This window comes from Haemaphysalis longicornis, unplaced genomic scaffold, assembly GCF_048455015.1.
Source record: "Haemaphysalis longicornis isolate Haplotype H1 unplaced genomic scaffold, Haemaphysalis longicornis Haplotype H1 scaffold_1, whole genome shotgun sequence".
Taxonomy (NCBI): Eukaryota; Metazoa; Arthropoda; class Arachnida; order Ixodida; family Ixodidae; genus Haemaphysalis; species Haemaphysalis longicornis.
In genome coordinates, this window is record NW_027526203.1 from 414,414,843 (window position 1) to 414,438,509 (window position 23,667).

Consider the following 23,667-nt stretch of genomic DNA (forward strand, 5'->3'; position numbering starts at 1 on the left):
GCGGTGGCCGCTTTTCTGATGGAGGCGAAAAGCAAACATGCCCGAGTGTACGAGATTTCGGCGCAGGTTAAAGATCCCCAGGTGGTCAAAATTAATCCGGAGCCCTCTACTACGGCGCGCCTCATCGCCTGCGTTGCGTCGGCGCGTTAAACCCTACAATCAATCAATCAATCAATCAACGTTTCATGACAAAAATTCACCGGACCTGTCTGCACAAAAGCGCTGCCGATTCCGTGAAATTGCGGGATGACCTACACCTTCGGGGAAGCCTTGTAGTGCCAATTCGACCAAATCATAATGGCGCAATAGCCTCACTTGATGACGCATGCTTAATTTATCTTTTTTTAAATCATAGGGTGGCACCTAAACTCACGCGGTCCAACAGCAAGATAATGAATTTCCATCAGGATGCTAGATGGGAGCATAGGCCTGTAGCTATCTACCGCACCGAGAAGCAACGCAAGCTGGGTGCAATTCACAGCGCAGCCCCGTGACCACCCTGCGTATGTTTCATCTGAATCACAAAACTGACTTCAGCCGCGAAAAGTCTTGGTGTTCATAGTCTCACACGACGTCTGGGAAACCACCACCGTGGAGTACGTGAGGTAGCATGGCACATCTCGTCAAGTTCGCGCTGCACAATGATTCATGAATACGTAGAATAAAAATTACCCCGCATTTCCCCGAGGGGGAGAATGTGAAAGTGCGAATGCACGGTTGTCGGCCCGCTTGCGGCGCTTGCGCTCGGCCCCCGCAGCCCACCGCCTCGCCGCCTTCTCTTCCATCTCTTCCATCGGGTTTGTAGTATCACGTGTACACCACGCAGTTATCAAGCCGCTATAACGCCGCTGAGTCGCCAACGCACGCCGCTGACGACGTAGTTTGAATGCGTTAAAGATATAAGGCGCGTCTAACACTGATATCACCGTCGCGTCCGTAGCTTGGTCGGTAGAGCGTCGCGCTGCGGCCGCAAAGTCCTCGGATCGTAACCTGGCGCCGGATGCTGTTTCTTTTTCAAATATAGAGGAGCACTGCGGACGCCAACGCCGCCGCCGGCGGTGGATGGTTTGGGGTCGCTTATAAAGTGTATTCACACTTAAAACCAAGCAAGTACTACTCTTGCGGGAGAAGGAGTTATTGAGGCGAACATACTCTCAACCACTGCCTCGCGCTGGAAGCCAGCGTCAAACAGTATGCGCCGCCGGCGATGGGGGTGGTAGTTGAATGTGTATACACTCTTATGCTAATAGCGGTGTAAATGCTAGCTGAGTATACCTAATCTCCTCCCAAATTACGGCGATGTTCGTGTAGATAACTGCTGAGGCATATCAACGGCAGGTGAAACTCGATGTTACAAAGTTAACGGTAACTACAAATTGCTTCCCTTAATGGGGGATTTGATTAAATCGAAAAGCACGAGATCTCTATATTTTTCTTCAGAGGATCCAGCCGTTTATGAGCAACTCAGAAGAGCGTCGACACCAGGTTGCGTTAAACCTTACTGTAACTGTGATGAAGCCATGGCTGTATAAATACATAAAATAACATGTCATCGTTCCAACTGTAAATAATTCAAGGTCGAATTAGTAAGGCTAAAGTTGCACGGTTCAAGTTTCGGCAGCATGTTAAACCCCAAGTGGGAACATCTGAGAGACACAAAAAATAGAGCCCCAAAACATCCCCGCCACTGGAGAAAGGTGGGTGAATTGTGTTGTCGAGGGTTTGGGCTCTCGGTGCTAGCCAGCCTAGTGCTTTAGAGCAGCCGCGCGTGTCCGCCACAGCAGACAGTCCTCATCGAAGGAGTCCGTAGGGAGCGCATGCCTACTCCGGCCGCATTCGATCAACACCCATCCTGCGCGCCGCTGAGCCCGCGTTTCTCCGGCTCTACGTATACTTTATTTCCTGCTCGCCCGGTGAATTCGCACCCGCGCGCAGCTGTCGCCGCCTGCATCTCCTATCGGCAGCGAAAATAAATTTCGCTTTCGGGCGATGATCAAAGGGCCGTGGCGCCGCACCGAAAAAGTGCTCGGACCGAGGCGCCGGCGTGGCTGGCCGCACACCCGGTACAGGCGCACCTCAACGTCCCCGCTCGGAATCGTCTTTCGCCACTGCTTCTCGTCCTCCCGTCTCCGCGCCGTAGGCGCGAACTTGCAGCCAAACCAGCATTGATCTTCGCCGCTCGTCGCATGAAAAACTGCATTTCTTCGGCGTATCCAAAAAGGGCCCAATCGAAATATTTTTTCGCAATATAATATTGACACCATCTCGGTTTTCTACACGATAAGAACCTCCCCACCGTTCCCTTGCTTTTTTCTCTCTTTTTTTCTCTCCAGCGTAGACGCGGGCTAACTTACTGGGCCGCAATAGACACCGATCGCACGCTTAAGCCGCCAAATAAAAGCAGCCCATATCGCAGGACTTGGTTTCCCGCAACTCGCTAGACTTTCCCGTTATCGCTGTGACATCACGCGCTCCCACGGTTTCGCTATCTAACACCACCGTCTTGCTTTGTTTTTCTCCTCGCAAAAAACGCTCTAACCAGTCCGGGAGGAAAATGGTGGAAATAACGATCGGCGGCCGGCCCGTGCCCGGTAACGACCGGCCCGCGACAGCACGAAACGCTCTGGTCGCGCTTTGTGTCCTGCCAGAGCGCGCGTGCGGCCCCGAAAACGTTCCGTGTCCGGCCGCGCTTGTCAGCGGCGCCGCGGCGCTCCCCTGAGGATGCTAGCGGCACGCAACTCGGACCTGATCCTGCGGCCCGGCCCCCTTTTATTTTTACCGCGGGTGCCCGCGAGAGAAAGGCTGGTGACGGCAATGTTTTAGCTACCGTCGCAACTGCCCGCCCCGTACCTCCGGAACGGTTTCTGGGTTCGTTTCGTGTACGCACCGCGGGGTTTCCTGTCCTCGTTCTGCCCTCACCCGTATGAGCGAGGGGCACGCTTGGCGTGCTGCGTGTCCGGGCAGCTTGGGAGGGCATTTGTTGGCCGAGTCCTGTAGTACGAAACGGTGTACTCGGGTCGTGGGCATACGGACAGCGGGCACGCGTCCAATAAGAAAGAACAAACATGTCGAGTGCCGACAACACGTGGCATTGCCGCAAATCGTTTTGTCTTTTCCCTTTCGTGAAAGTGTTCTGCCGCACTGTTGAGGCTGCCACGATATCGCCCTCTGAAATCCCTGTTCCAACCAGTCCAAACCAACTAAGCTTTTGCTTCGCACGCAGTAATATGCTAAGTACTTTTCGGCGTTAGCAACGACAGTGTGCTCTCTCAGAAGCAGCGCAGATGTTATAATTTGTCTCCTGCCACCTGTCATCGATGTGACCTAATTATGAGCGCAACTTACCGTGACACAAAAGCGGCGTCGGCATGAATGCGACAGCCCGTCGAATGTAAAGAAGACTAAGGCTATGTTCAGACCACAGTTGTAACGGCCATATCGTGAGCTATGAACGTAAAAAATCGGCGTTTTACGCAGTTTGGTTGGCTGAGACGTCAAATGACGTCATCATTTAAAGATATTACCACCGTTGCGGCAGCAGTCGAAACACGGTCTAAGGCGCTACGAAAGCGAGTCGCACACACAGCGGCAAGTTGAGAATGGAAAGTTACCTGTGCGCGCACATGCGAAAACTTGATGCGCTACAGTGCCTTAGTATTACGCTTCGAGAAAACGCGATACACTCCAGTCACTGTCATGTATACGCAGCTACAAGTAAACTGCCCAATCTACAAGACGCCGCGGAAGTAACAATTGGGCTTCACACACACACACGCAAACACACGTCCGCACACACACACGCGCGCGCACAAGCAACAAAGGCACTGAGCTCACTACAACAAATGCGCGGCTGCCATTGCTGGCAGGACGGCAGTGGACTTCATATTTCCCTCAGAGAGAGGGCTAGCTATGACACAACCTTAAATTCAGATGGTGTTACCGTGCCGGAATATGTTCTTGAGTTGCCGCAAAAGTTGTCGAGTGAGCAAATACCAAAGCAAAAGACAAAAATTAACATGCCCACCATCCCTCTACACCAGAAAAAAATGACACGGCGTATGATTGCAAGGAAAAATTTTGAGCTGACTCGCATTGGAGAGAGGTTTGTTTCCTTACCGCCGCTTTGAAACAAAATACTCGTCACCTTGTTGCCATTGTGGGCAATTTTTTTATGAACTAGACCAACGAGACCGGCGCAAAGTTTTATCATCCTGGAGGAGTCTACACCCGTACAGCACGTTTTTTTCCAGAAACCAAAGCTTTTCTATGTTGACATATGCGCACAAAGGCACGCCACGGGCGCATAACGAACATCAGCGGACAAGAAACTAGCAAACGCGCTATGGTCGTATAAATGTCCACGTAACTTCTGCAGGCGCCGAAAGTTTCCCGGCGCCCGTGGCACTAGAACCCCGATCTCAGTCCTGCGCTCGGTGGAGGCCATTTACGCGGCTGCGAACGCTTCACACTGTCGGGTCGTAAGAGCCTTATCTTCAGGTCAAGCCCCAACGACGCCTTTGCCTCGGCGTTCAACACTGCAGTTACATTGCACTTACTTTTCTGGCACGCCTCAGCCGCCATGCTTTAACTTCGGTTTTACGACGCCAGGGCATTATCCTCGAAAGCAATTGCTATCACAGGTGCTTCTACAAGAGGTTTTGTGGAACTCTATGCGCACCACAATGCCTCCCGCGATAACTATTGGCAAATGCTTGCTAGTACTCTTGTTTTGTCTGTGCTTTTGCGTGACTTCGGAAAATGTAAAGAGGCATAAAAACAAGCTTCTAAATGCCAGTGATTCTTGCTTTTTCCCCCTAGACTTTTTGCATCCAGTTTCTTCTTCTCGGCTGCTAAACTGTGCCAAATGCCCACGATGCAGCGAATGCATCGCTAGGTGCACGCAGACGGGTGTTGCTATGAGGGCCTAGCTTTGGCAGCGAGAACTTTTTATGACTGCGAGAGTCATTTTCGTCGAGTTATCTCGAGACAGACACCAACGCCTCTTATCTGAAAGCACTGGAGGCAATGCTCACCACGTTCGACAGCAAAAAATAAAGAAAAACAATGGACAGCAACGTTTTCTCCATTTGAGGAGACGATCGTTCGCGCGACCTCGATTCCACGCTGTGAAGCACCATTGGCTAGATTCTGCACAACGTAAAGGCAAAAAAAAAAAAAAAGGAAGAAGAAAGCGGCGTGCCAGCAATTTGCGGGACTGCTCTCTTCCCCGCTTAGATGCGCACAAAAGTGTTACTCTTTTTGAAAACGAATGCTCTTTTTCGAAAAAGCAGTTCAGCTTAAAAGTAATGGTCCACCGCTGTGGCTCACTGGCCGAGGCGCTGTGCCACTGAACACGAGTTCACGGGTTCGATTACCCCGCCATGTAAGCTGCTTTTCTAATCAAGGAGAAAACAACACCGTGCACCGAGAAAACAAATTCGTGCGTACAAAATTTCAACGCACTTTAAAAAAAAAAAGCACGCGGTCTAAATAACTTCGTAGACCTCGACTACGGCACTTTTATTGCCTAGGCACAGCGTCGGTGCGTAAAACCCCAGTACAAATTTTATCTTCAAAGTTATGTAGAGGTCCTGCGTGTAAGGAAATTTACGGCCAATAAATTTAAACAAATTAATGTATGTCAGCACCGGATTTGAAGCCTCGACGCATTGGTATTTAAACAGAAATTTCATGGCCATTCCGTACGAGATTTGCTTGCAACATACAATATGTATGGCCGCGTTTCTCTAAAGTATAGAAAAAATAGAGAGACCCGTAAATGCTACGATATATGTAATAGATAGGTAGGTAAGTTTACATTGTTTAGGGGTAGGTAAGTTTAAGTTAAGGTACCTTGGTGAAGCCTACATATACACTGCAGAAGTTGCGCCCATCCGCTTAGAGGCCAGCAAAAGGTGAGGTCAATTATTACCACATTTTGTGTAAAGCTGCACATCAACTTTTCACAAGAGCAGTGTTTGAAATTTCCTTTAGTTTAAAAGAGGAACAGATACTTGCGAAACAGAACATGGTATCCAGTCAGTGCGTCGTGGGTCTCAAATAACTCTCCTCTGCCTGCACTTACCTATGGACGCACATTACGAGGAACGATGATGCCAGGTAATCAGCCTCCCAGGCTTCTTGCGTGCGGTTTCCTCGCTTCGAGACTCCCACTACTGCCTAGCACCTGTAAATGTTACTTCGCTGCATAAAGAGGCTTAATGTGGCAAAGCACACTTGCCATTACAGGGGGAGGAAACGAGTCGAGAGCCTCTGGTGCCGTAATCTCGTTGTCTACAGACGTGCAGCAACGCTAACCTGAATGAATGAGTCCCAAAGGGACACTACTGATATTTTGAGCTTGTTTTTGCAGCAATAAATGTGTAAGGAATGATTTGCGGGGAAAATGGCGGCGTAATTGCGCACAACCGAGGACGGTGATGTTAGCAATGCGCAACCTTAATCCACCGCTCTTAAAAAAAGAAAAAAAAAGAGAGAAAAAATTAGATGGCTGGCACTAAACCCGTATATACAGATGCATATTCCAATCTAAAAACACAACAGGAATAGCGCAAAAACCTAACAAGAATTCCTGTCGTAGGGCAAAAAAAACTTCGTTGTGGCAACAGAAACCTTGTTGTTACGACAAAGCCATCTGTTGTTACGACACACATTTCTGTCATAACGACAAAGTGAATTTTCTCAACGGAAAACATCCCTGCAGTCACAACGCAACTGCCATTTACGCTACTCTGCACAAGGGGCAATAACGTTCAAAGCTCGTGCAACTTCTGATGGAACATTAGGATAACGACACGACAGGAATTCAGCACGACGGAACATCAATATGAAGACAGGAATACGACACGCCAAAGAACATCAGAATTCCGACACGACAAGAATACAAGAGGACACTACGACACGTGAAAATACGAAAAAACAACAGAAATTTTTCTTGTCATTTTCGGCTGGATGGTTTTGGTTATCACACTACATTTTTTTTTTAAATTGCTTCCACGGTCATTTAAAATGAAAACTGGGACGGCCAGTTGCCAGCCGATATCACAACGCATGTGTGGTCGAGGACGGACCTGAAAAACAAAATGCTTTGAACAGTTTAGAAACAGAAGTTGTCGTGACCGAACCAAGGCTCCCATAATTTTGAGGCGGGTGTCGTAAGCACTCAACCACCGGCCCGTTTTATTGCCTTTCTTTTTTTAAATGTACGATTGAGCATAGACAAACACACATAACGTTACGAGGACACTACAAGGAAATGGGTAGAAGCAAATGAAGGAAGGCCTACGTACGTTATATCAGAACTAAGGCAAGCACACACAAGCTCTCTAAAAAGGGAACCAGTCATGTGATTGTTTAGTATATACGCTGTATACGAAAACCATTGTTTTATGAAAATAATACTTTCTTAGTCGAAGTTGTTCGGAATGCCTATCACAGGGTCGACTTCACCAGCTATTGTGCATTGTGACACAAAAAGAGGCAAGAAAGAAGATCACGTGCTCATATGACAAGAAACATTTTCCACTAGTAATACAAGACACTTTTGTTCGTATGCCACAAAAATAATGGATTTTTTTGTTTCAATTTTAATTTAAACCCACAGATTCATAGCCAGATGCATCAGCTTAAGCTCGTACGAGCTTAAGCTGATGACAAATTATAGCTGGAAGTTTTGTATTAAAGTTTTGTGGCGTGTTTTAAGGCCTAGGAGGTGGAAGAAATATTCATCATGGTTCGCAGATTCCGCCGAAATTGGAAACAGCTGCAGCAAAAATACATGCCGTTGCTCCTCCATAATTATGCTCACCCACACGTGACATATGTCGACAAAGCGGCTGAGAAAAAAACAAACAAACAAAAGAAGCAAACGGCAAGGCTAATATATCTGGAGGGCCATCTGGCCGAGGCAAAGTCTCACATATGCACCCATTGCGTAAACCTACGACGAGTATTTTTCTCTTGTTTTAAAGTGACAACTAAAGGTCGTTACGTATGAAATAAAAATTCAATTTTTGGTGTGTAAGTCGCTGCATACCTGTACACTAAAAAACCTATCGGTTTTGTGACTATCTGTGCTTTTTGCAGCCCCTCTCTTTCTTTCTCTCTCTCTCTTGCTTTCCTACTGTCCTCCTTTTCTCTTGCTTTCTTACTTCTTTCTCTCTTCCCATCTTTAAAGGAGCCATGAAGACAAAATACAAGTTCGGTTTATTAGAAAGACTGCTTAGTCCCGATATCAATGATACCAATATCATCGCAATCTTCGAACAAATAACGGAGACATTAAAGAAAACGTGTGAAGCAGTCGCGACCCCCTAGTCAATTTCCCGCAACTTTTCTATGACGTCACGGAACCTTGTTTGTGCGATTGGCGGCCGCCTAGCTGACCTGTCGCGACGACGCATGTCTGCACGTCTGTAATGGGGCCTCTAGTTCCATTTGACCGCATCACTTGAATGCTAACGTGCAGTTAACGCACTGAAAATTATGTTTTATTGTTGGCCCGTATGACGTCATTCTTGCTCATAACACGTCACTGTGGCGCAAAATTTGAAAGTTTTTAAATACTTCTTGCTTTTTTTTCGTTAAAAAACATCTTTTGTGGCTGTAATGGAGCTGAGTGAGATACTGAATCCCAGTTCTTTCGAATGAAATGAAGTTGCATTTTCTCTTCATGGCTCCTTTAAAGATCCTCCTAAATGCGGTGTGGCAAAAACACGAATTAGAAAAAAAAATCTCGCAGAAACTACACCTGGGCTACGAGGTGCGCCGTAGTGCAGGGCTCCGGATAAAGAATACCTGGGGATCTTTAACGGGCGCCGAACGCCCGACACACAATCGTTTTCGCTTTTGGCCTCCATCTGAAAGGCGGCCACCGTAGCTGGAATCAAACCGACGTCCATGTACTCAGTAGCCCAATGCCTTAGCCACCGGGCGACCACAGCAGGTTAGCGTATGAAATATTGTCCAAGGAGAATGATCATAATTGCTTGTACGTGAACGTAACCTCAGATTTGCTGATGACGTTGCCTTGCTAAGTAACTCGGGGGACGAATTGCAAAGCATGCTTTCCGAACTGGACGAACAGAGTAGAACCGTGGGCCTGAAAATTAATATGCAGAAAACCAAAGTAATGATCAATAACCTAGGGACAGCACAGCAGTTTGGGATAGGGGGCGAGGCAGTGGAAGTGGTAAGCCAATATATCTACTTAGGCCAAGTGGTGACCCCAGATCCCAACCATGAGGCAGAGATAATTAGAAGGGTCAGAATGGGGTGGAGTGCATACGGCAGGCATTCTCAGATAATGAATGGCAGCCTTCCATTGCCCTTGAAGAAGAAAGTGTATGACAGCTGCATCTTACCGGTACTCGCCTACGGGGCAGAAACTTGGAGGCTCACTAAGAGGGTTCAACTTAAATTGAGAACGACTCAACGGGCAATGGAGCGGAAAATGATAGGTGTAACATTAAGGGACAAGAAGAGAGCGGAGTGGGTCAGGGAACAAACGCGTGTTAAGGACATACTAGTAGAAATTAAGAAGAAGAAATGGACGTTGGCCGGGCATGTAATGTGAAGGAAAGATAACCGTTGGTCGTTAAGGGTAACAGAGTGGATCCCCAGAGAAGGCAAGTGTCGCAGGGGGCGACAGAAAGTTAGATGGGCAGATGAGATCAAGAGGTTTGCAGGGATAAATTGGTCACAGTTGGCACAGGACCGTGGTAATTGGAGAAATATGGGAGAGGCCTTTGCCTGCAGTGGGCGTAGACAGGCTGGTGATGATGAACGTCATATTGAACATGGTACGTCAACAGACCTCGGTATGTGTCTATCCCCTTGGGTTGATCATTTCCAAATTTTTAATATCTCATGTAACTTCAAATTTTATTTGTTGTTACAAAACAAAAATTATGCGCACGGATTGCTATAAAAAGCTAGTATCAGAGAAGTAGGTCTTTTTGTAAAAAAAAAAAAAAAACCTTAGTACAGGCTATAGTTTAATAAATAAAGGCGCAAAGCTCACTGATAGGCAAACCACTTACGCCCCTGTGTGACGGAGAGTGAAAGTACGTCTTTACATAACGTTAATATACGTCCATGCTACGCCAGAAAGTCTCCTAGCGAAGCGAATTCGTTCGCGTGACAGGCGGTGCACTTTTCTCGCTTCCGCTAGCCCGCCGCAACGGCTGCGAAGGTTTATCGATACAGCACCAACCTCGTTATCTTCGAGTCGTTGCAACTCTGTGGTTCAGCGCTGGGAATATATCCCCCACCCTATGATCGCAGGCTGTGTAAACTCCAGCAGCAAGACTATGAACGAATTCGACGAATTTCGGGGCCGGCTCTCCGCTTCTCCACTTCTTCTTCCGGTCACCTGCCCACCATTTCGGGCATTCGAGTACCGTCATTGGCCGGTGCCAAGCGTCGAAATTTTCCGGCGGAAGAAATGGGTCTTGAGCAGATCGCCGGCGTCAAAAGGAGCCGAATCCGCCTTGGTCGTATATTTTTGCCGTATATAGCCTGAATGTGCCTCAAATTGTACCTACCACGGCAGCCGGTCAATCTTCATTTCTGCTCTAGAGGCAACTTCCAGCAGTGGACAGGTAGACTCAGATGCTTAGCCAGTGCCCCTTGTGCCCACAACCTGCCCCAACTCTTACCATCTTCCTTTAGAATATTACAGTCTTGGTAACAGCTCCCTGCGCTACTAAAGCCCGATGCGCGACAGCTTCAAAATCTGGGCTCATTATTTGAACGCCCATAACGAAGTACCGGGTACATTTCGAATACTCGACTTGTTAAAAGCGTACGTTCAATATCGCACTGCCAAATCTGCTGAATTCTAGAATATTACAATAGCTGTATTTTTGGGGGGCGAAAAATACCTGACGCAGGGAGGTAAGCTGCATATAAACCTATTAATATGCGTATATAATCGATACTGCCCGGCCCACATGTAAAAACAAGAGCCAAGTTAGAGTGAAGCTTCGGTAAAACGCGAAATAAAGCGTAGCCTTCAGTGCGTGAAGATTCTGGTGTGCAGCGTTTCTTCACCGCAGAGCAGAGCACTACCGCAAATTATAGCTGGCGCTATTATCGATTGCATAATAACGCTTCGCTATCAGGCAGAAATTGTTATGCACAAAGAACCAAGTTACGCGCTGAGTATGAGATGCCTGTCATTCTCGCCTGATTGAAAAACCTAATGTGAACAAGATTTTTATTTATACGTAGGTCAGGAGGGCCATAAGTCGACATCTGCCAATGTGCAATTCGGAATAATTTGTAGATATTTCAGGGTGCCATAAATTACCTTGGGATAATGTTTTCTGCTCCGACAAAAAGAGGACGAATTAGGAGTTTGTACTGCATCATGAACTCCGTCAAGTGTTACGACGACAAAATGGACAAACTGCGTCTCGTCCCGCTCACTTGTCCATTTTGTCGTCTTAACACGAAGCGCGATTCAAGATTACGCTCCGTCAAGCTTGGAGTTATGCGTTTTTCAGCATTTATATGAACACACACATCTGATTGCTCCACAGGCATCATTATTGGAAGTTGTAACGTCGGAAAGGGCGAAGAAGGAATCCGCATGCAGGTATGACAAAAAAAAAAAAACGCTTCCAATTCGCTACACAAGGACACTTTTATTTGCATGTCACCATGACGACTAATTTTTTATTCGCCTTTAATTTAAACCTGGGGCAACGCCTACTGCATTGCACTCGCCGATTTATTGTTCGCTTCTGATTGTTTCAATGGTCGTCTTCTCCCGAGTTGCTTTCTTCGCTGGGACAGATGTCGTCATCTCCGCAGATACCTTGGCGATAAAGTAAAAAAAAAAAACACAGCAACAAAAAATCCAAACCAACCCGGGGGTTATTTCTGGGTTTCATTCGGATCGCAGTATAAAAAAGAGAGATGGAAGGTTTCGCAAAAAAAATTACTGGAACTCAAATTGTAAGTGCGCCGCAACCCAGGCGCGGCATCATCTTTTCGGCCTCGCCTTCTGCGTAGTGGTTGCCAAAGCTTTTACGAACATGTTTCACGGTGTCTGCCGCGCTCAGGCAGGGTCGATGCCCCGAAATTGAATTGTCCCGATTCAACCACGCCCTTGATATGTACTTCATATATGTCTGCACCAGCCGCATAATGTAGACTAGTAAGATGAAACTAAAACGCAGTGACACAAGGTTTCAATCAGGGGGTGAGTCAGTACGAGTTAAATAAAACAAAGATTTTTCAAAGTGCAAGTTCCACTAAGCCGCGAGGACACTGACTCTGAACGCCGGTTGTGCTTCTACATTTCGTGTTCGAAGTCGTTTATTGTTGCCTCAACGAACTTCTGATTGATGTCTTACATAACGGTGTCGAACACAGTCGAAAACAGAGATAATATTGGAACAAAAATGCTTAAATACCAGATGCGTAGTTTTTTTTATTACAGCCCCATCTTTTTGTCGAACTCCAAATTTTGAAACAAGAAAATAGTGTTACGGTAGTCACGCACTTCTTTCTTCAAAGGCCTCGCTCCTACTATGCAGTCGACTATAAGAGTTAATATTTAGTAGTAACATACGGGAATTGTCTCTCGTGAAATACGGTGCCGTATACCTTTTTCATCTCCCTCGCTTAGCTCGCAAAACTGTTTCTGCTTTTCAAACCAAAAATACCAGTACAGTTCGGAACTCATACTTATCGCAGTTGATTCTGCAAAGACGGCAGGACCAATTATAGTGCTAAGAACATTGTAAAAGGATAATTAGTGAGCAAAACACACAATGCATAGGAATGGCTAGCAAACCTAAAATGAGATGTTTATGCATAAATGATGCACATGTGCGAGTTACGTTGCTTTAAAAATGCTCACATATAAAAAATATAGTGCGTAAATGAGGAGAAAAGTTCTACGCATAATTATGTGCCCTGTAAAAGTGAATACCGGTCAAACATGGCCAAAACTTCTGAATTAAAATGTCGATTTTTGCCACCCCCACTCCGTAAAAAAAACAAAAAAAAAACACGGTATGTCTAAATGAATCATTGCTATTGGATGAGTATGGCACGTCTAAGGAACATTATTTTTCGTTATCTTGTTCTAAAGTGAAAGGTTTTCTCACCAGAACAGGTACTGGCAGCTCAGGTGTAGTATTCTGACGTCACAAGAACACAAACTGCGTCTCTTTGGCGCTTGGTTGAGAGGATTTAGGAAAGAAAGGTGGTAGCTATTATCGCTAGTTTTTGATGATTTAAAGCGATCTCAGAAAGCGTACGGTCCAACCGTTTTTCCCCCGCGCAAACATATCACGCCTGTGCTATTTAAGTTAGGTGGGTGCGTAATATAAGCATGACCAAGCCTCATTCGCCGAACAACGGGGGCAGATTTTGGTGGGGAATTCGGCTTAGAACCCTTGTATCTGCTCGCGCCTCAAGGCGCCCATGGGGTCACCTTCGAAGCTGCTAATATACACCGCAATGGCCTGAAGCGGCATGAACTACGACGACGACCAGATGAAGCGTATTTCGGTAGCATTATAGGGAAAATGGATCTTCTTGCCAGATATTCAAATGGTACTTCGAAGACATCTGGCCGTGCATGCGCAACGCCTCGTCGCAGCAGAAAGATCAGCCAACTCACCCAGACTTTACGCACAATTAAAGTTTTGCGGGACAAAGAAAGAAAATAGCGACAAACATTCATGGACACTGAACTCCAGACCACTAGAATCAGTTATTATGAGAGTATTATCATAATTACAAGGCTTCACCAACAAGTTTTTGAAGAAGGGCTTGGGTTCGGGCTAGTTGGTATTCCATATTTGCAGCTTCAGCGCACGAAAAAAGAACATGAACAAAGAAGGCAAGGGCAAGCGCTCGTCGTCGTCTTCTTCGCACGCACTCTTTTTGCGTGCGCTGAAGCAGCAAACAAGAAGTTTTTGTTGGTTTCGAATAAATACTGTACTGCTTAAAAATAAAATCTGCCGTTTTATTGTGCTACAATTGCGTATTAGTGCAGCATTGATGATCCCTGCTGGATTCTGTGTTGTGGTTGTAAAGTTGAACCTTAATTTAATGATGTCACTGGCATTTGCCCATTATTCATTAAAGCATAATCGTAAAATGGAGAGAGCATTAAGACTACGACCTACTGTCTAGAAAATCCAAGAAATTCAGAGAAATTCGTAAAATCAGGTTTCATTCTGTTGATGTCCAACAGTATATAAAAAACGTGTGAGTTCCACATCTCATAAAATCTCAAGGGGGGCTGTGGAGGCTCGAGAAAGAATAGCGTGGCTGGGCGCTGCTCACCGACGCGGCAGGGACAGAAGTTGACGTTGGCGCCTCCCTTGACCTGCTCGAGGCTGCAGCGTTCGCCGGGACCCGCGGCCGCCCGACACTCGCCCGGTGATCCCGCGCCGTCGCCCTTGAAGACCTTCAGGCAACACTTGGACTGGCACTGCTCGTTGCTGCTGCAGTTGGAGCCATCCTCGAGGTTCTGCACGGGACCCATTTTGCCGTCATTATGTCGCGCAGAGGCTGCAGTGCGTCTCCGTGGAAGCTCTCGCTGGCCATTTCCAAGGTTTATTGCACCATCGAGAAGAGTTTGATTGTTCGCTGGCTTTTAGTCGATAACTCAGGAAATTGGAGCTTCTGCCGTTGTAGCTGTGAGCCAGGGATCCAAAACCACAAGATCGGCATCCTTCAGTAAGAAATATACTGGAAGAATGTCATCTCACACATTATCATTATGCCTAATTATGTTATTACGATTTCGGTTAATTTCAAACTTGGACCGATAAGTTGAGCCGAATGAAAAAAATGGTATGGAATGGAGCGAAGAGAAAACCAATTTACGGGCATCATTCATGCGTATCTTTTGTTGGAGCTTGGAACACTACACTTGACCTATGAAGTTTGTGCAACTTTTAATGAGAACTGAAAAGTTTAACGTTTGTTCGCCTTTTTTCTCTTTTCGTAGCCCAGTCGGTCAAACTGGCGGAACCCATGATTTCATCTGCAAACAGGTTACGTCAAGTGACTAGGCTGAGGAAAGTGTAATGATCCGTTACAACTTCAGCATGCGGAATTCTCCCACTGTTTCCGGCAAGAAGAGAAACATGTCGCACAGGGATCTCCTTCCCAGAGTAAATGGGAATGTCCTTCGAAAAAAACAAAAGCTTCTTTTTGTGTGGCCAGTTGACTTTAATTTTAGCAAATCAAGGTTATTAACAAAGCTTTACTTCCATGTTTTTTTTCTACAGAAATAACCTTCGAAGATGCCTTGAAAACGCCTGTGTTCAAAATTAATTGACCATAAATTACGAATTTGGTAAGGAAAACTAGATGCTAGAAAATGCAGGCCAGTCTTGTCAAAAAAAAAAGTCCCACCGAGGATCACAGCTTCCAGATGCCATTTTTCGTGTTCTTGATTAATATTCACTGCAACCGTGGCATACAATTCTCGTTCTTTGACAAATCGCCGATTTGAAATCAAGGAAATATTTTATGAGCATTAAAAACACGCAAATCGGTACACGTTCGTTACGGTAGGCGACTTTGCTAGTGGCACCCGTCACAATAGATCACTGGCGAATTCCGTATTGCGCTACCGAGCACGAAGTCTGCTGTTGCATCCCTTGACTCGGCAGTTTCAAGATCGCCCGTGTGTCAACATTTCGGAACACGTTGTAGATTCCCAGGTGGTCTAAATTATTTCTCACCCCGCCACTACAGGCGCGCCTCAAAGCCTAAACGTAGTTTTGAAGCATACAACTCCAATTTGAATTTGTGTTTGACTTTGCCAGTTGCGTTTCCTTAATTGAATATGCTTTACTCCAGATCTCCCGTCTTTTACGTAGCAAATAATTTTCCTGCGATAGCCATATCGACAACGTTTCGCAACATCCCCAGTTGTAGTCCCGAAAGCGCCAGCCCTATCGCGACGACAGAAGGCAGCAGCTGTCCATTAGCATACGCGCGACTGTGTACCTCGGAACGGCCTACGTGGGGTCTACGCACTATGCGGGATGATGATGCGGGGAATACGTGACGCCGCATTGTGTTGCAAGTTAGACTACTTAAACCGTTAATTAGCGTATGCAACGCAGCCGCGCCTGCGGTCTATGCCACGGCGCGTGGCTATTTACGGGGCTGAACACGCGACTTTCGGTGCCCAGGTCAACGTAGGGACGTATGGCTTTGCTGCGCATTCGTTCGACCTCCGAAAAAGGTACGTATGACAACTGCATCGGACGTTGATTCCACAAGGTAGCAAACTTTGCTCTTTGCAAGAGGTTCAAAGTTAGCGGGCCCGATGCGACGACGACAGGGCTACAAAGCCGTTCATATTCGTCTCCAACAAATTACGTTTTTATTTTTTTTTTCTCTTTCTTGTTTCTTACCTTTATGCTCACCAGGACCACTTTTATTACGCCGTCGCTTGCTGCGAATGTCGCAACTTAATTTTCTTCTGTTTTTATTTAGGTAATTCATAAGTTGACCAAGGTCCGCCGTTCATACGCCAGTCTATCCAGCCTGAACACGCTTTTAGATGGGGTGTTTCCTGAATTATTAATAGCTCATAAAAAAGCAGAAAAAGCTGCGAGCGTGGGCGCCTTGGCGATCGGTGACCTTGCGTGCGACAGAGCAGATTCTATATGAACGCTTAACAACACCACTACCCCCTCCTCCCTTCCCCCCTGCATATATGTGGAGCTCAATCTTGGCAGGCATCCCACTAAACATCATACTTAGCACGCCCGCTTACGCACCATTAGCGTGTCGTATTGGCGGTATACTGTGAGGCATTGTACAGGATCATCCACTTTTCCAGCCGGCTCGGTTTCTACCAATGACTTTTACGGGGTGTATAAGGGAAGTTAGGCCATTTATCAAATGAAAACGTTACTTTGCCACTATACACGCAGAGCGCTGCCCATCAGAAATAGAGCGAACGCTGAAGAGCCCCCCTTTTCTTTCCTGGGTGCGACGTTTTTGACAAGAGGAACAAAAAAGGGGGAAAAATTTCAGGCTGATATACAAGCTCCGAATTAACAACAACAACAAAAAAAGCATACGTTGCAGTGTTTCGCTTTAAAGCTCTAAAAAAAGCGAAAAACAAAACAAAAAAGAAGACATCGGCGATGGTGAAGCATGGTAGCTCAGAACAGATCTAACAGGGAGAACTGTGCGAGGAGTAAGTGCGTATTATATTCCACATGGTTCCCACGGTCTATCACGGTCCTGTTCTCCCTTCTCTTGTCTGCAGTGAGTCTGCAGTAATCGACAACGGTGCACACTCGTTTGGATCAGGTATCAAAAGGTAATTCCCCCAGTTAAGTTTTTCGAAAAGACAAAAAAAAAAAAAAAGACTAGGAATGCGCTTGCGTCGTGTCAACTCTTCCCCCAGCCACACCAGTATTGAACATCGTGGACGCTGGGATCGTGTTCCATCTTCACTTAGTTGGGTCTACATGTCTTACGTATTAGACTGCCCGACTCCAGTTAAAGTTTTGTCTGTCCGTACGTTCCTTGCGAAGTTCATCCGCTAGAGACTTATTTCATCCGCTGTATCCTTCCGCTGAATCTCGCTTATGCTAATATGTAAGCAGGTTCCTGAGGATGGGAATCCTGTGGTGGAGTGCGATGATAGTTGTCTGGGTTTAAGGAATAACGCTTCATCGTTATGACGGCATCATTACCGTGACGATTAGAAACGATGAGTGGGATCGCGATACCGCCCGGAAGAGGTAGCAGCGTGCCATCCCACTGCTCACCAGCGACAGCGGTGGAAAAGAGCTGATTGTTGTTTGACACGCCATAGCTGCTCTTGCGCAGATAGATGATGATTCGATTGCACGGGTGTCATTCTCGAACTTCAACCCGCTCCTTCTCAACCCATTCCTCACTCTCACGAGATGAAGGAGGAGAATGTAGGTGTGGCTTTGTGTACTTACGAATACACTTGCAATTGTTCTTACCGATTCTTTCCGAAAGGAATTAACCTTGAATTGTGTTCCTCCCCCTACACGCGCACGCACACAGCGCGCAGAAGCGGCGTGGCGTCCGATAACCATATATAGCACTTTCGTTTCACGGAGACGTAAGCGAAGGGAAATTAAAGGAACTCCCTCAGTGAAGTGCAGTCACGCCACTGGCGTCTTATCGAAAAGAAGAATTACAGACATCTAGGTCTCTCGCCCAGGTGGCCGTAGTACACAAATGATGCGTTCGGGCCAGCATCGAAAAGGCTGTTCTGGTTGGGCGCTTTTGCATCTCGACCAGAACAGCCTTTGCGTTGTACTTGCTGGCTCAGCCATTTCTGCCCGCGTAGCCGCTTGCGCGTGCGGCGACGCATACAAATAAATTTCCCCGTCCTGGCAAAGTGTATCGAAAGGTCTTACACCACCTGCTTATTCTGGAGACGCGCTGCCCCTCCACTGAACCGGCACTGAAACCTGTCTAAAGGATTAGCTAGAATGCATTTGAGGATACGAAGAGCTGTTCCTTGGGTTGCCTTTTCAAGCCAAAAACTACTCCCCACCCCGCTTCATGATCTTTTGCGTGCCCAAAGGTGCAATCAAGGATACTCACGGATGGTCGGGGTCCCACGGCGACCTGCTGTACGGGCTCGTGGTCGTCATCGTCGGCCCGAGACAGACCCGCCAGCGCCACAACGCATAGCGAAATTAGGATGACGGACCTCATGGTGAAGGCGGTGCACGTCGGGGCGACTTGTCAAGAGTTGAGTGAAGCGAGAAATGATCGCGCAGACTGCTGCGCTTTTCTAGGTGCTATTTGTATTATTAGACCCCGGTTCGATAACGGACCGTAATCTATTCGACGCAATTCTTCTGCAACAGCACTCTTCAGCATGCAGACGTTCGAAGAAGCTGCCTTATCACATTGGCAATTCGCCGTAGTGAAGTGTTGTTTTCCCTCTTATGAGGCCGCAATCTCGTCCGGCTCGATATGCTTTCTATCACCACTTATTTTTATCTCCATATAGGCACAGTTGCTGCAACTATCAGTTCTGCTGGCCAAACATCAAGTCGGAAAATGGTTTGTTCTAAGAAAATGCGGCTCGTGCAGAGACAGGAGAAGTGAAGGGCAGGAAGCTTGGACGGGTGCCTCTCTGACGTCCTGTTCGACGAGTAATGGAATAGAGTGCTGTGGCGCTCCCTGAGAGATAGGGGAGCAAGGTCATACATAGCCTTAGCAGAGAGCGCAAAATGGTGGGCCGTTGCCAGAACTTTTTGCAATCAGCAATAGGCGTGGAATAGCCTATACGCTCGCTCAACAGACAGAGGCTGCCAGCCGTAGTTAGCATTTTCTCGTTGGCATTCGCATTTGTATTGTTTACAATGTCAGCCAGTGGACAGACGTTATGAACCCAAGTGTGTATAGAGTTTATGAAGAGCTCATCCTCATGCTGATGCGACCGTAAGTAACAGCAAATTAATGGGTCAACTTGCACACGAGTGTCTCTACGACGCACCAAATGAATTCTGCTTCCCCCGTTGAACTCAACAAAACCACTTCATGCATATCAGAGCAGCAAACCCTTTTAGAAATGCCGTGCATCAACACTCGAGTTATTAGGACCCACTTTTAGAGCGTTTCCAAAAACACCCCTTTATAGTGACCCTAAAATATGGTAAGCCTTTGTCGAATGACGATTTCGATATGCTAAGTATCCTAAGAGTTCCATTAAGATCCACAAGTTGGTCTCGCTTTTCTGCCTCTGAGGACTAACAACTTGACCAAGGTAAACTGCAGGCTGGTGAAATTGTAGGGGCTTTTTTTCAAACGCCGTTTTCTACAGACATGTAGTGCAGAGCAGGACTTTCACATAAAAAAATTCAAATCCGCTAAAATTCTGACTCCCTCGGTTACGGACTTGACGGAAGTAGGAGGAATATAAAGAAGGGACATCAAGTTTTCTTGAATAATAGAACTCGGCTTCCTACCATTAACAAAAGTTTAACGCTGGCCTCCTTTTCCTCTTCGTTGGCCACACGGATCCGAATTAGACGAACAGTAAATATTTTTAGGTCAGCCCTATTCCTCTGTTCGTGGATCAACACACCGATTACTGGAGAAAACGAATCAAGTTCAGTTTACGCTCTGAACCACCTTGTATTTATTATTGTCTGCTTACGATTGCTCACTTCTCCAAATAAACTCCAGGCGAGGATGTTGTAAGCAGTGCCTGTGGCGTGATTGTCGGCAAGTGCCAGTTTCGCGTTCTTGTGCTGATCGGATTGTTGGTGCCAAGTGGACGAAAGGGCAAAGCTTCGGCAGGTGCCAGTTTCACGTGCTTGAACAGATAAGAGTGCAGGTGCTAAGTGGATGATAGGGCGAAGGTTTCTCGTATCACTACGCGGACTGCTGGAGATATTGCGCCGTTTATTTTATTGTACAGCTGACGAATACAATAATTCATCGACGTATAACTGTAAAGATGACGATACTTTTAGCTGCTTTCGAAGTACTTGAAATGATTTCGCCTCATAATGGCCATATGCCTGGGTTCGCGTTATCAGAATTTTTGTTGCCAATGTCTTACGGGTGAACAAATATGTGACCTTTGAAGGAGCTCTGCAGTGGGGACGATTAACGCTTTCTCTTTTCGTTTTTTCGTACCTGGAAGCACTATGAAAGCTGTAGCTTTTGCTACCCCAGAAAGGAACTCTGTGATTTGTCCTCCGCAACACATACCTGTTGTAGTACCTGAGTTGGTTTTGTTGCTATTTTATTTACAGCAAGTATTGAATGCTTTGAGTGCTACAGCTGAAAGAAAGCCGGCCAACAGCGGCGCTATCACTTGTATGGCGTCACACAAGCCCACAAAAAATGACCGTACTTTGAAGAACACAGACGAAAAAAAAAAAAAAAAAAACGGTTTGAGCGAGTTTCTCTCTTACCTGAAGAGGATGGAGTAGTAATATTTGGCTCGGAAATTTCGTAGCTACCTGTTCGAAAGACTGGACGCGCCTATTGGCTTTGCCCTAACAGTTTTCTGGACACTGAAAAGTTTAAAATGTGTAGCAGTGGCCCTTTAACGCGTTTAAAAGGTTGATGATTTCAAGACAAGGTAAATGTTGCTGCGGTATCAGAATTCAAGCTTGAGTGTTAACGAGCCTAAACAACAATTTGACGATAAAGCATGCGGTTATTCAGGACTTAGGATTGTTTTACAGAACGTATGGCGTCTAACGCGTCCCAATCACATGCATATGAACGGGTGTCAATGCTAGAGGAAGCAGTACAGGGGGCCATGAAGCTATAAGGCGATCTGATGCAAATTTGTTCTGGTGCGCAGGCGAGCCTCATTTGGTTCATTCGCGGTATCAGAGGGGTTTTCTTGTTCTCTTTAACGCGTGTGAATCAGACTGAGCATAAATTCTCGTTTGCATAGCGTTGCTCAATACGCCTATTGATACGCTACTACGGAGGCATTTACGCGCACAGATTTCTTGTGGTGGGCCCTCCTGGTGCTTGTGCGCTCATAATTACCGCTGTGCGTTCGCGTCCCCAATGTGTAGAGGTGTCTGGTCGCCGGTTCTCATTCGGATACTTACTTGAGTGACTCTGAGCCCGAAGGCGCGAGTCGATTCCCGGCCGCGGTGGCTGCTTCTCCGATGGAGTCAAAAGATTTCAGAGCTATAGTTAGATGAAGGGTCCGAATTATTCCGCATCCCTCTAGCGTGGCCAGCCTCATAACGTACTGCTGCAGCTCCGGCGTGGGAAACCGCAGTTTGAACATCTTCTTCGCCTTAGTGTTGAGAGGGATGACGCCCTACTCCCCAGCGTGAGGAACGACCACTAAAGGCGCTCTTTTATCCCCACGTTAATAGCAGGCCTGTGGAAACGTCACTGTCTTCTCGCAGGGGAAAATGATCGCACATGGGAGCAAGGAGTGGGGTGAAGAGGGGAAGGGTCCCTCTGCTCCTTCCGTTTTAGTGAGGGGCGAAGTGGAACAGATGTGGGCTTCTCGTGAGCAGCGGGCGCCCTTAGCTCGTATCGCTAGTCACGTTAGGAACACGACAGAACGCCACTCCCCTTAGAGCGGGACCCCACGGACGCCGTAGCAACTTAGTGCTAACATTTATAGGCTATAATGGGTCTACATCCGATAACAAAATATCGGCAAAGTTCTAAAATCCGTAGCACATACACGTGCAACCTTCAGCGGTTTGCTCATGTACCCTTGCTAGAGTGTCGCTTCTAAAGAAAAAATCTCAAGAAGCTGTGAAACTTCGATTAGTGGGCCTCCCTTTCTCTAAATGGGCGCGCTACCCACTTCCCACGGCAGCAGCCCTGTTGGCCCATGTAAGGAACTCGCACAGAAAGTTCCGTCTCTGATACGTTGCATGGCAGTCAGTAAATGAAGGGCAGGGATGAAGCCCAGTAGCGCCATCTTTACGTGGATTCTGCACCAACGGGAGGAAAACAGTTGCGCATCCTGGGGATCCCTTTCAACTCAAAAGGCAGCGCAAAGACCTAAACCCCACCCAGAGGAAGGCACTTCATCCAATAAAGCGCACGAGCCACGGCACGGGAGGCACAGGTATCGCCAGGCTACTTGCGCAAGCGGTTCTGGTCTCCCGAATAACGCACCCCGCCGTCAACTACCTCGAAGAACTGCTACAGAATATAGTGGGCCCACTGTACAATGAATTAATCTCACATAATTAGTGGACTCCCCAAGCGCAGCAGAGTAAACGAATTCCGCAGATACGATACCAACCACCTCCTCTAGTTCTGACCATAATATATCAACCAGCAAAAAAGCACCCCCTTCGCCACGAGTACAAGCAGGCTGGACGAAACCAGATTCCTCTGAACGAACCAAAGAACGAGGCAATAGTAATGTAACTGTAACTGCTTCCAAGTCATCCAAACGGCAACTTCAACAGACAAATAAGACAAGGTCTGGTATACGCTCCTTTGAACACCCAGACAACGTGGCCGGATACAACGACGCGGCGAGACAAGCAGTCCATTCGGGCATTGTCCCTCTAGCTGCTGTGGCGTCTCACCGCATGAACACGGGAGCCATGCACGCGGAGAGAAGAACCGGCGCAGCACAACTCGCACTACTGAACCAGAAGCCATACTCCGTGGTGTAGTCGATAACCAATGAAAGCAGCGACAATGTGCGAATCTGCATGGGCAGCCAATTACCCGGTGCATCCTCGGCATGGTAACAAATGCCTTTTTAAGACATCAGATATACAAAAGAATGTCGATGGTTGCGTAGCGAAGCCGAAATTCATGCCATGGTCGCATATACTCCTATCCACACGGAAGTCAACGAGGGTGTCCTACACACCCATGAGGCTGCAGCCGGGCTTCCGAGGAATGAACATCACTATCCTAGCGGTGGACCACAAGAACTAGGGTCGACAACAAGAAATATGTGCTCGTACTCTGTAGACTGGCACATTTTTACATACCCACCGAGTAGCGTATACGTACTGACAAAGGTGCTTTAGAAAACGCTTTAAAAGCAGGCATTCGTCATGATTCTAGAGACTGAGTTGCCCCAACGCCGAGGGTAGTCACAACTGCACTCCAAGAGGAGATGCGAACTCCGCGGTAAAAGTATCCCACCAGAGACAAAAAGTGCAGGCAGAGGTT

The 23,667-nt window shown here is 47.0% G+C and overlaps 1 protein-coding gene across 1 annotated transcript; it reads right to left on the reverse strand.

Annotated features, from left to right (window-relative positions):
- Window positions 1–11,649: 11,649 nt before the first annotated feature.
- LOC144155555 (uncharacterized) lies at window positions 11,650–18,805 on the reverse strand. Its single transcript, XM_077687071.1, has 3 exons — window positions 18,616–18,805; window positions 14,332–14,518; window positions 11,650–11,842 (listed from the first exon to the last, which is right to left on the reverse strand). The coding sequence occupies exons 1-3, from the start codon at window positions 18,727–18,729 to the stop codon at window positions 11,778–11,780; spliced, it is 366 nt and encodes a 121-aa protein (XP_077543197.1). The 5' UTR covers window positions 18,730–18,805; the 3' UTR covers window positions 11,650–11,777.
- Window positions 18,806–23,667: the final 4,862 nt, after the last annotated feature.

Excerpts from the sequence above, each read along its gene's own strand:
- LOC144155555 (XM_077687071.1), bottom strand. The coding sequence starts at position 18,729 with ATGAGGTCCGTCATCCTAATTTCGCTATGCGTTGTGGCGCTGGCGGGT. Across the intron at positions 14,519-18,615 it reads CCGTGGGACCCCGACCATCC|AACCTCGAGGATGGCTCCAA; the intron begins GTGAGTATCCTT and ends GGTCCCGTGCAG. Across the intron at positions 11,843-14,331 it reads CTTCTGTCCCTGCCGCGTCG|GTATCTGCGGAGATGACGAC; the intron begins GTGAGCAGCGCC and ends TTTATCGCCAAG.